Source organism: Chrysemys picta, chromosome 12, assembly GCF_011386835.1.
Source record: "Chrysemys picta bellii isolate R12L10 chromosome 12, ASM1138683v2, whole genome shotgun sequence".
Classification (NCBI taxonomy): domain Eukaryota; kingdom Metazoa; phylum Chordata; order Testudines; family Emydidae; genus Chrysemys; species Chrysemys picta.
This window is the reverse complement of record NC_088802.1, coordinates 22,834,591-22,846,898: the sequence shown is the minus strand read 5'-3', so window position 1 is coordinate 22,846,898 and position 12,308 is coordinate 22,834,591. Positions and strand designations below refer to the sequence as shown.

Sequence of the window (12,308 nt, the reverse complement as noted above, 5' to 3'; positions counted from 1 at the left end):
AGTTCTTAACACACAGGCTGAATTCCCTTCTCAGCCTGGGACCAACCTCTCCAGTTCAAAGTCTTTGTCTTCCCAGTGTTCTTGTTGCCTCCAGAATTGGTGGGGGAGGAGAGAGGTGGTCTCATGATGCCACTGTCACTTATTTTATACTGTCAATTCATGTCCCTGGAAAAATACTTGCCCAGACATGTCCTGGTGGGCCTTGCTAAGTCACAGAGTTCAGAAATTCCCATTCTGCGGTGCTTGTGCAACTGTCTCTCTCTTTTTTTTTAATTAATGGAGATATCCTATCTCCTAGAACTGGAAGGGAGCTTGAAAGGTCATTGAGTCCAGCCCCCTGCCTTCACTAGCAGGACCAAGTACTGATTTTGCCCCAGATCCCTAAGTGGACTCCTCAAGAATTGAACTCACAACCCTGGGTTTAACAGGCCAATGCTCAAACCACTGAGCTATCCCTCCCCCCACTCTTATGGAATTACATTACGCAAGAGGATAAATGGACACAAGTCAGATATCAGGAATGGCAATATACAAAAACCTGTAGGAGAACACTTCAACCTCCCTGGCCACACAATAGCAGATATAAAGGTAGCCATCTTACAGCAAAAAAACTTCAGGACCAGACTCCAAAGAGAAACTGCTGAGCTCCAGTTCATTTGCAAATTTGACACCATCAGATCAGGATTAAACAAAGACTGTGAATGGCTATCCAACTACAGAAGCAGTTTCTCCTCCCTTGGTGTTCACACCTCAACTGCTAGCAGAGCACCTCACCCTCCGTGATTGAACTAACCTCGTTATCTCCATACTGATTTATACCTGCCTCTGGAAATTTCCATTACTTGCATCTGAAGAAGTGAGGTTCTTACCCACGAAAGCTTATGCTCCCAATACTTCTGTTAGTCTTAAAGGTGCCACAGGACCCTCTGTTGCTTTTTACAGATTCAGACTAACACGGCTACCCCTCTGATACTTTTACAGAATTGCAAACCTCTTGTTTACAATTCCTCTGCTGGTCAATGGCTGGTGATGGTTGTTTAATGCCCACCACCTCCTTTGTTCTCACTGGAGAACTAACAGTGGGCGACTCCCAGACTCCCTACATATTTTAATAACAACCATATAACAAAATCTCATACCACCATATACAATGATAATATACATATTTTAACAGAAGAATGAGTTTCAACAGATCATAACCTTATATATGACACCTTACAAGGAATGCTTTTTTACCAAATATTACAACCATATACAAAAGATAAATATGAGGGTTACAGGGTGCTTCTTTGACATACAGTGCATCACAGACTTATTGCTTCACTCACTGAGGCAGCTTTCAAAACCTCAAGCTAAATTGTTATCTCAGAGTCTTTCCATGTTTTTTGTGAAAGCCACATTTACTGACTGCTTTCCTCAAGGCTTCCTTGACCTCTCTGTTTCTCAGGCTGTAGATAAGGGGGTTCACAAGGGGAGTTAGGACTGTGAAGCAAAGAGAGAGCACTTTCTTCAGATCTGAGTCTATCACATTTAGGTACCATGTAGACAATGATTATGGTTCCATAGTAAATTGTCACCACAGTGAGGTGAGAGGAGCAGGTGGAAGATGCCTTTCGCCTCCCGGTGGTGGAAGAGATGTTCAGGATGGTGGTGATGATACACACATAGGATGTCATGGTTAGTAGGATTAGAGGCAGGATGAATACGGAGACTATTATGAAATCCATCAATATGATCTGCTGGCTGTCACTGCAGGAGAGTTCCATCAGTGGGATGGGATCCCAATAGAAATGGTCAATTTCATTTGGGCCACAGAATATTAACTGTGATAGGAATAAGACAAAGATGGTAATAGAGAAACAACCATTTAACCACGACCCAGTAGCCAACTGGAGGCAAAACCTGGTATTTATATGAATTGAATAGTGCAGGGGTTTACATATCGCTAAATACCGATCATAAGACATCGCTGCTAGGAGATAGCATTCTGTAGCTGCCAGAGAACCAAAGAAATACAGTTGTGTGATGCATCCACTGACTGAGATGGTTCTGTCCCCAGTCAGGAAACTGGCCAGTATCCTGGGCAGGAAGGTCAAGGTATAGCAGGTCTCCAAGTAGGACAAGTTTCCCATGAAGAAGTACATGGGGGTGTGAAGGTGCTGACCAGTGACAACAAGCACCACAATGAGAGTGTTCCCAATCACGGTTGCAATAGAGATCACTAGGAACATTAGCAAAAGAAGAATTTGAAGGTCAGGGAGATCCCCAAATTCCAGGAGGATAAATTCTCCGATGGTCGTTTGGTTTCTCCAATCTGTGTCTGCCATGGGTTGAGTCTAGGAACAAAAAAAACAAGTTGGGCAATTGAATTGGAAGAACATAGCATTAAAAGTTAATCAAATCTCGTGAATTAATACCATAAATATTCAGAATATCCCCTTCCTCTACTGGTTACAGGTTGAAATGTTAAGGCTAAATGTAGACTTCAGAACAAAGTGCCAGGAGTCTCAGTCGGAGGACAGAACATTGTTACCCATGTAGACCACCCTCTCCCATATCAGAACAATGACTATGTGGCAGAGCTCTGACCTTGTCCCCGCGGGTCCTGCACTTCTAGGTGGTATATGCTAGCCTCAGTGGCTCTGTGACCCTCTACGTAGCCCTTATCTCTCTAGGGCCAGGGTTACAGTCTACTGAGCCCTTTTCATCAGAAGCCAGCAAGGAGGTTGGTGAGAGAACTCCCACAGTCTCTGTTGTCCTTAGGGCTTGTTTTAGAACAGTTTAGCCTCCTGTCCTGACAGGGGCCTGACTTCCCCTCCCAAGAGGTGTTCCTGTAGTGGTGGGTTGGGGAGAACCCAGGCTCGCCCTCTACTCCGGGTTCCGGCCCAGGGACCCTAATGGTAGCAGCTGTTGGCAGCCAACCTTTCACTGCCAGAGTTGCTACATTTCCTTGGGCCACTTCCCCACAGCTCTCCTGCTTCTCCCTTCTTCACCCTTACCTTAGGGCTCCCTTATCAATAACTTGAGGGTGTCTTCATTAACCAGCCCTTCAGCCACACTTCCTCTCCTCTGGCTCCCTGGCTCTCCTCTGCCAGACTGGAGTGAACCCTTTTTATAGTATCAGCGGGGCCTTAATTAGAGTCAGGTGGTCCCATTAGCTTAATGCCCTCACCTGACTCTTTGCAGGTTAATTGGAGTCAGGTGTTCTCATTAGCCTGGAGCAGCCCCTGCTCTGGTCAGTCAGGAAACAGGAAACTGTTAATCCAGTGGCCAGTATATCTGCCTTCTGCTATTCTGCTGTACCCAACTGGCCTGGGTCTATCACATATCCCTCCCCCTTGCTCAACACCAAGGGGTTGGGCAGCTTGGGATGCCAAACAGTGTACGCGTGATAAGCCATTGGCATTGCCATGGCGACTCCCTGCTCTGTGCTCTATGTGGAACTGGAAAAGTTGAAGGGATAAGAACCACCTGGTTACCCTTGTGTTCTTTTCCTTGTTCCGTTGCATCCATTGAAGGGGGGCATGGTCAGTTACAAGGATAAATCTGTGCCCCAGCAGGTAATAACGCAACGTTTCCATGGCACATTTTACGGCGAGGCACTCTCTCTCTACTACTGCATATTTTTGTTCCCTCGGAAGGAGTTTCCTACTGAGGTAGAGAATTGGGTGTTCCTCCTCCCCAACCATCTGTTACAGGACGGCCCCTAACCCTACCTCAGATGCATCTGTCTGTAGGATGAAGTCCTTGGTGAAATCTGGGGTTATCAATACGGGGTTACTGCAGAGGGCAGTCCGTAGGTCCGCGAATGCCCTCTCTGCTGCATCGGACCATCTGATTTGATCAGGACCACGGGCCTTCACTAAGTCCATTAGGGGACTTGACCTTGTAGCAAAATGGGGGATGAAATGCCGGTAATACCCCACCACCCCTAGGAATGCTCGGATCTGCTTCTTATGACTTGGCCGATGCCAATTTTGGATGGCCTCTAACTTATTCAGTTGGGGTTTTACTAGACCTTTTCCTACCAGGTAGGCAAGATATTTGGCCTCTGTGAATCCTACAGCGCACTTAACAGAGTTTGCCGTAAGGCCAGCTTGCCGGAAGATATCAAGGACTGCCCCCACTTTTTCCAAGTCTGGGGTATGAATCACCACGTCATCCAAGTAGGCCGCATCATAACTGGTTTGGGGGCATAATAACTTGTCCATGAGGCGCTGAAAGGTAGCTGGAGCCCCATGTAGTCCAAAGGGAAGGACCGTATATTGGAAGAGACCCTCTGGTGTAGAAAACACCGTCTTTTCCTTTGCATCTTCGGCTAGGGGAATCTGCCAGTACCCCTTTGTCAAGTCTAAGGTTGTCAAGTACCAGGCATTCCCCAGACGGTCCACTAGTTCATCTATGCAGGGTATAGGGTAGGCATCAAACTGGGATATCTCGTTTAGTCGACAGAAGTCGTTGCAGAACCTTGTGGTGACATGAGGTTTGGGCACCAACACTATTGGGCTGGACCACTGACTGTGGGATTCTTCAATGATCCCCATCTCCAGCATTTTCCTGACTTCCGCTTTTATTTCCTCCCTTTTGGCTGCTGGCACCCGGTAGGGTCTCATAGTTACTCTGGCCCCTAAGGTTTGTGATGATGTGGTGATATGTCCCAGTTGTGCGACCCAGTTTTGTCGAGAATATATCTTGATATCTTGTAATTTACTTTCCCTATGGGTTCAACTATTTCATAGGGCCCTTGCCACTGGGCCTACAGCTTACTTTCTGCCGTAGGTACCAGTACCATTACTCGGTCACCGGGTTGAAACTGACGAAGCTTGGCTTGATGGTTGTAGTACGTTCTCCGGGCCTCTTGGGCCTTCTCCAGATGCTCCCTCACTATAGGAGTGACACGGGCTATCCGGTCCCTCATTCGTAGTACATTATCTATTACATTCTTCCCCTCACTGGGTTCCTCCTCCCAAATTTCCTTGGCCATGTCCAGGATGCCTCAGGGGTTGCATCCATACAACAGCTCAAAGGGAGAGAATCTGGTGGAAGCTTGGGGGACCTCACGGATGGCGAACATGAGGTATGGTAGTAGGTTGTCCCAATCTTTCCCATCCTTGCTTACCACCTTTCTTATCATGGCCTTGAGGGTTCGGTTAAATCTTTCCACCAGACCATCGGTTTGTAGATGGTAAACCGAGGTCCGCAGGGTCTGGACATGGAGCAGAGAACACAAGTCCTTCATCAACTTGGACATGAATGATGTTCCCTGGTCTGTGAGGATTTCTTTTGGTAGCCCTACCCGGGCAAAGATTGCCACCAATTCTTTGGCAATGCTCTTGGAAGCTGTGTTTCATAAGGGGACAGCTTCTGGGTACCTGGTTGCATAGTCTAGGATGACAAGCACATACTGGTGGCCTCGGGTCGTTTTCTCTAGCGGCCCTACAAGATCCATGGCGATCCGCTCGAATGGAACTTCGATGATCGGCAGGGGTACCAGAGGAGCTCTTAGATGTGGATGAGGGCTGTGCAGTTGACATTCAGGGCAGGAGGCACAGTACCGCCGGATGTCTTCATGTACCCCCGGCCAGAAGAACCTGCGTAAGATTCGTGTCTGGGTTTTCTCCACTCCCAACTGCCCTCCAAAAAGGTGACTGTGAGCGAGGCTTAATATTGCCTTCTGGTGTTTCCGGGGGACTAGGATCTGGTGTACCTCTTGCTCCTGCATTTGCACGACCCGGTATAGGAGATTCCTCTTGATCACAAAATAAGGCCCTGGCCCCCGGGCCTTTCCCTCTATGGGTACCCCATGTATCTCAGCCACCTTCTTCCTGGTGTTCTCGTACCTTGGGTCTTCCAACTGGTCCCGTCCAAAAGTCACTCTCTCTGGGCTTAACAGCCTGAACTCTTAGAGATCTGTCTCTGCCCTCTCGGCTGGCTCCGTGAGGTTGGGGTTGGAAGTGGTCTCTGACTCCTCCTCTGTCTCGGGGCCCTCCCCTTCAGTTGCCCATGTACATCTGCCTACACAGTCGACCCTCTGTCCTTGTATCAGGATTCGGGTACCCAAGGCCTTGGCCACCATTCTTTCTCTTTTGGTCTTCCTGCCTTTCCCCGGGAGAGGGAATAGCTCCTGGGACATTTCTGTGAAAAATGGGAGGTGACATTCTACCGCAAAAGCCTCCTGAAGTTCGGGGAGCTCCTCTCCCTCCAATTCCTCCGGTGGAAGCAAGTTTCCAAACCCGGGGAAATCTCTACCTATGAGCACGGGGTATGGGAGGTTTGGGATTACTCCTGCTTTCACCCCGGTGACATTTCCCTGAATTTCAATTTTTCTTGTATGATGGGGTAGTAGCTAACAGTCCCATGGACACAGGTTACCCCCGTACGCTTGGCCTGCATTAACTGGCTGCGCTTCACTAATTTACCCGAAATTAGGGTGATAGCACTCCCCGAGTCTATGAGTGCCATGCTTTCTACCCCATTCAACTTTACCTGCCTTGTATATTTATGTGGGGTGACTGCAACCCCTACAATATTGAGTAGGCTACATGGGTCTGCCCCGTTCCCCAGGTTACACTGCATTGGCTCTATGACATTGGAGCACTGGGCAGCTATATGCCCCAACTCCCCGCACCCATAATATCTATAATTGCTTCTAGTCACTCCCCTATCACGTGGGTTAGGGGGTTTAGTCCCAGGGTTCCCCCCACTTAGGCCTTCCTCTTCCTTCTGGGTTCCCGACTGGTTTTCGACCTCCCTCTTTTTCCACCTAGGACTTTCTGGGGGTTTGGCCGCCCGACCCGCTGCAGTCGGGGTCGAGTGTTTGATTCGTGAGTGGCCTTCCTTGGGTAGTTGGGTTAATTCCCTGGCTGTCATCCATCTTTCCACCAATGTGATCATTTCATCATAGGTGGATGGATCATTCTGGAATACCCGTTTGCGGAGATCTGGTGGCAGTCCCCCGCATGTAATGGTCTATGACCAAAGTCTCTAAAATCTCCTCTGGGCTGCATGCCTCAGGCCGTAACCACTTCTGAGCGAGGTGTATGAGGTCGAATAGTTGGGACCTTGGAGGTTTGTTCTCCCTGTATTTCCACTCCTGGAACCTCTGGGCCCGTACCGCTGTCGTCACCCCGGATCATGCCAGGATCTCTGCCCTCAGCCAGGAATAGTCAGCGGCATCCTCAGTGGGCAGATCAAAGTAGGCCTTCTGGGCCTCTCCGTACAAAAAAGGGGCGAGAATGCCTCACACTGAGCTGTCCTTCCAAATGAGAGGTGATACGTCTCTATATCATCGTCTGCCGTCATCTTTGGCAGACAACTGGTGGCCCTCAGGGTTCGCGTCCCATTGGACCCCCGGGTCTGGGTGGTGAGGACCTTCAGCTGGTCCACAACCTCACGCAGGAGGGCTCGATCTTGGGTCACCTGGCTCATTAATAATTGGTTGGTTTCCTGCTGTAACCTCATGGACTCCTGTTGCACCATTGCCTGAGCCCAGGTTGCCTCCTGCTGGGCCGCTGTGGCTTGCACCAGCGCTCTCACCACCTCCTCCATGGTGGTACAAACAAAAACCCAAAACCAAAAACCCCAGTGCACTTTATTTTTTTTTTTTAGTAAAAACCTCTTTGTTCTGCCACGCTGTGAACAATCACGATCCCACTCCTTAAACCAGTTGTGGCAGAGCTCTGACCTTGTCTCTGCGGGTCCTGCGCTTCTAGGTGGTATATGCTAGCCTCAGTGGCTCTCTGTGACCCTCCACGTAGCCCTTGTCTCTCTAGTAGTACAGTCTACTGAGCCCTTTTCATCCTTAAGCTATAAGGAGGTTGGTGAGACAACTCCCACAGTCTCTGTTGTCCCTAGGGCTTGTTTTAGAACAGTTTAGCTTCCTGTCCTGAGAGGGGCCTGACTTCCCCTCCCAGGAGGTGTTCCTGTAGTGATGGGTTGGGGGGAACCCGGGCCCACCCTCTACTCCGGGTTCCGGCCCAGGGACCCTAATGGTAGCAGCTGTTGGCAGCCAACCTTTCACTGCCAGAGTTGCTACATTTCCCTGGGCCACTTCCCCACAGCTCTCCTGCTTCTCCCTTCTTCACCCTTACCTTAGGGCTCACCTAACTTGAGGATGTCTTCATTAACCAGCCCTTCAGCCACACTTCCTCTCCTCTGGCTCCCTGGCTGTCCTCTGCCTGACTGGAGTGAGCCCTTTTTATAGTATCAGCGGGGCCTTAATTAGAGTCAGGTGGTCCCATTAGCTTAATGCCCTCACCTGACTCTTTGCAGGTTAATTGGAGTCAGGTGTTCTCATTAGCCTGGAGCAGCCCCTGCTCTGATCAGTCAGGGAACAGAAAACTGTTAATCCAGTGGCCAGTATATCTTCCTTCTGCTATTCTGCTGTACCCAACTGGCCTGGGTCTATCACAGTGTCCATCTCGCTCTTCAAACTAATTCAGTCGTTTGCCTCCCAGAACTCCTATTGGGAGGCTGCTCCAGAACATCGCCCCGCTGGCGGTTAGAAACCTCCTGTAATTTCTAGCCAGTCTCTCCATCTCTCACATGCCCAAATGTACACCTGAGCCAGGCTAACACAGTCTGGCTCCTTGTCCCCCTCTAGTGGTTTGGCCACAAATGGTGGTTTATAAGACAATGGGCCCAGTCCCCAGCTTGTGGCAATGGATATACAGCCCCATTGGAGGCAGTAGGTCAGATGCACAGATGCTGAAAATTGCTTTAGCGCCACCAGAGTCAATGGAACTACACTGATGCATTGCAGATCTACCAGAAATCTCTTCTCACCTACCTCAGTCTTACACCAGTCTGACTCCTTTGGTTCCAACAAAGCCACTCCTAATTTATGCACACAAGCAAGACAATTCCCATCATTGTTTTCAGTGGCCATGGAATGGGTGCATGTGGCCAAGCAGTGTAACGGATATTGTTTTGGCACAGAATGAAAGTTAATCTGGATTTGCATTGGTACAACTGAGATCAGAATCAGTCCTATTTGTGTTCAATCTGTGTGGTCATGGAAATAACTGACATTAATGAACAGATACTATGTGAGCAAACTTTAATTAGATAAAGACATAAAAAATAATTCTTGGTGAATTACCTACACCCAGTCAGTCTCCCCAGGGCAGCTTTCATCTCCTTGTTCCTCAGGCTGTAGACAATTGGATTCATGATTTGTGGCAATACGGAATAGAGAACTGCCACCACAAGATCCAGAGCAAATGGGGAGCTGGAGGTGGGTTTCAGGTAGGCAAAGGCCACAGTGCAAACAAACAAAGAGACCACAGTGAGGTGAGGAAGGCAGGTGGAGAAGGCTTTATGCCGTCCCTGCTCAGAGGGGATTCTGACCACTGATTTGAAGATCTGAACATATGACACAATGATAAAAACAAAGCAGCCTAAGACTAAACACATACTAAAGGCAAGAACCCCAACTTCACTCAGATATGAGTCAGAGCAGGAGAGCTTGAGTAGCTGGGAGATCTCACAGAAGAACTGATCCACCATGTTGCCTCCACAGAAGGTCAATGCAAATGTGTTCCCGGTGTGTAGTACAGAGTTGAGAATCCCACTGATCCAGGCACCAGCTGCCATTTGGACACAAGCTCTGCTGTTCATCATTCTCTCATAGTGCAGTGGATGGCAGATGGCGACATATCGGTCGTACGCCATGATGGTGAGAAGGAAAAAATCTGCTCCCAACAAGAAGAAGAGGAAAAAGACTTGGGCAACACATCCAGCATAGGAAATGGACCTGGTGTTCATGAGGGAGTTGGCCATGGATTTGGGAACGGTGACAGAGATGGAGCCAAGGTCTAGAATGGACAGATTCATCAGGAAGAAGTACATGGGGGTGTGAAGGTGGTGGTCGAAGGCTATGGCCATGAAGATCAGAAGATTCCCCACCAGGGCTACCAGGTAAATCACAAGAAACACCACAAAGTGCAAAATCTGCAGCTCCTGAACATCAGAGAATCCGAGGAGAAGGAACTCGGTCACGGTGGTTCGGTTGGACATTTTCTTTCTCAGGACATCGTGTGATGGTTGCAGAGAGAGGGACAAGAGCAAGGGACAGGATTAGATTATTAAAATAACTCTCCTTTTGTGAAAACCACCTTAATTTTCTTGAGTGAGACCCTTAGCTTGTGAAGATTGGTGTAATATGGGAATGACGATGGAGAAAACAGTCCCACTGACTCCAATGGAGTTACTCCTCTTTTACACTGGGGTGAGAGAAAATAGAATCAGCTCAATGGACTCCACAGCAGTTACTCATAATTTACACCAGGGTGATGAAGTGGAGAAATTGGAACAATTGCTTTTGAGAAATTTGTATACCTCTGTTACCCAGAGATGGGTGAACTCTGGATAACGGTCTATAAATGTTACTATCCTCAGTTTTCTGAGGGGAATTAGAGGTCTGTCTGTCCAGATTCTGCTGTCAGGGACAAGCTGCAAATGTGGGGTAATTTCACTGCATGCCATGGAATTACTTCCCATTTATACTGCTCTAAACGGGAGCAGCTTTTCGTATGGAGGTGACCAAACCGAGCCATAAATACACAGTAAACTCGAGTCATGAATACGGTTCCCTTCCTCCTTCTCTAACCACTCAACTAAACACTCTCCCAGAGCTCAGAAGAGAACCCAGGCGTCCTGACTCCCAGTTCGCCCCCTGCTCTAACCCACTAAATCCAATACCCCTCCTGGAGCTGGAAATACAGGCCAGGAGTTCTGGCTCTACACACTGGACTCAACTTCCTCCCAGAGCTGGGAACACAAATGAGGTGTCATGACTTCCAGTCCCCTCCTCTAATGACTACATCAGACTGCATCTCAGCTTCTGTGCCAGTGACTCTCCATTGCCATCAGGAACGACTCTTGTGAGTAACAATGGAGAGTCATTGGGCCAGGGTAGGGGCATGAGAGTGATTCTCCAGTGTGGTACTTGGGGCACTCACCTGGTGTCTGGAAGAGCCAAGTTCAAGTCCCTGCTCCCATGACTATTTTATTCTTGATACAAACTGGAGCAGCTTCAACGGGAGAGACTGAGACAGTCTCATTTCAGAACAACCCATAGCCTAGCGGCTAAGGCACCCTCCTGTAAATTGGGAATTCAAATCCTTTCTCATCATCAGTAAGAGGGAGAGATTGAACCTGAGTCTGTCACAGGCCAGCCAAGTGCCCTAACCACTCAGCTTCAACTTATGAGGCGTGCCTGTCCCACAAGTACCCTTTCAGCAATTTAATAGACAGAAGAAACAAAAAACTGAGAACTAGACACAAACTGATATATAGATACAAGATTCAGAGAGTGAGAGAGAAACACAGAACTAACACAAACTAACAGGTAGATAGAGAAGTAAAAACAAACTAATGGAGAAAAGTAAAAGCAGACAGACAGCAGTAACAACAAACTAATGTATACAGAGAGAAAAGTAACAATGAGCTGATAGTGTTTGTCACAATTTTTGGACAACTTTAATGTAAACTCTTCAATCCATTCTAAAAAATATGTGTGTCAATTTGATCAATTCCCCCACTCCCAATAGAAGGAAACTGAGGCACGAATATTCTGCCCCCTCTTTCCTAAGATAACTGCTTTGGACTGCCTCAGTTTCCCATGCTCAAATTGAGCTAAGAGTGAAACTATGAAAAAAAATCTAATGTCACAATTTCATCCTTTAAGTGCCTCTCTGTCACCCCCAAATATATTTCATTGCAAGAGCAAACGTACCATGCCGGTCTCTGAGATGTCTTTTCTCCTCCAGCTACAGACTGCAATTTGTTGCCCCTCTCTCTCAAGCCCCATGCACACCCCTCTATCGATCTATCTCTCTATCTAATGCCCCGATCACTGTATTATGAGGCCGTTCCCCCACCACACTGAGGCTGAGCTGCTGGAAATACACTGAGATCTGTGCCGTCTGCAGATGAGCTGTGTGTCAAAAACTTTGGTGCTGAGGGGAGGTGATTTATCCATGTCTGTTTTCTATGGGCTTGAGGGACTCACTCCCTGGAGCCCTCAACAGCCCAGAGCCAACAATATTTTATCTTGCCCTCTACTTCCCTGAAGAGTTTTCAGAAACTAAAATAATCACAGTTACAACGAGGCAGCAAGGTCTAAAGCAAAGATTGTGAAGCAAACACTGCAGGCACACAGGACTGTACTCCAGAGATCTGACATCAATTCCTAACCCTGCCACTGACCTGCTGTGTTACCTTGCGAAAATCATTCCCTAGGGCTGTCTTTCCCCTCCCACCCTTTCCCTGTCTTTTCTACTGTAGGCTCCTTGGGTGGAGACTGT

General features: G+C 48.2%; 1 protein-coding gene across 1 annotated transcript; it reads right to left on the bottom strand.

The window, feature by feature from the left end:
* Positions 1–9,096: 9,096 nt before the first annotated feature.
* Positions 9,097–10,017, bottom strand: LOC135974645 (olfactory receptor 14A16-like). The gene has a single exon (XM_065563063.1). It carries the CDS (start codon positions 10,015–10,017, stop codon positions 9,097–9,099), a length of 921 nt encoding a protein of 306 aa, XP_065419135.1.
* Positions 10,018–12,308: the final 2,291 nt, after the last annotated feature.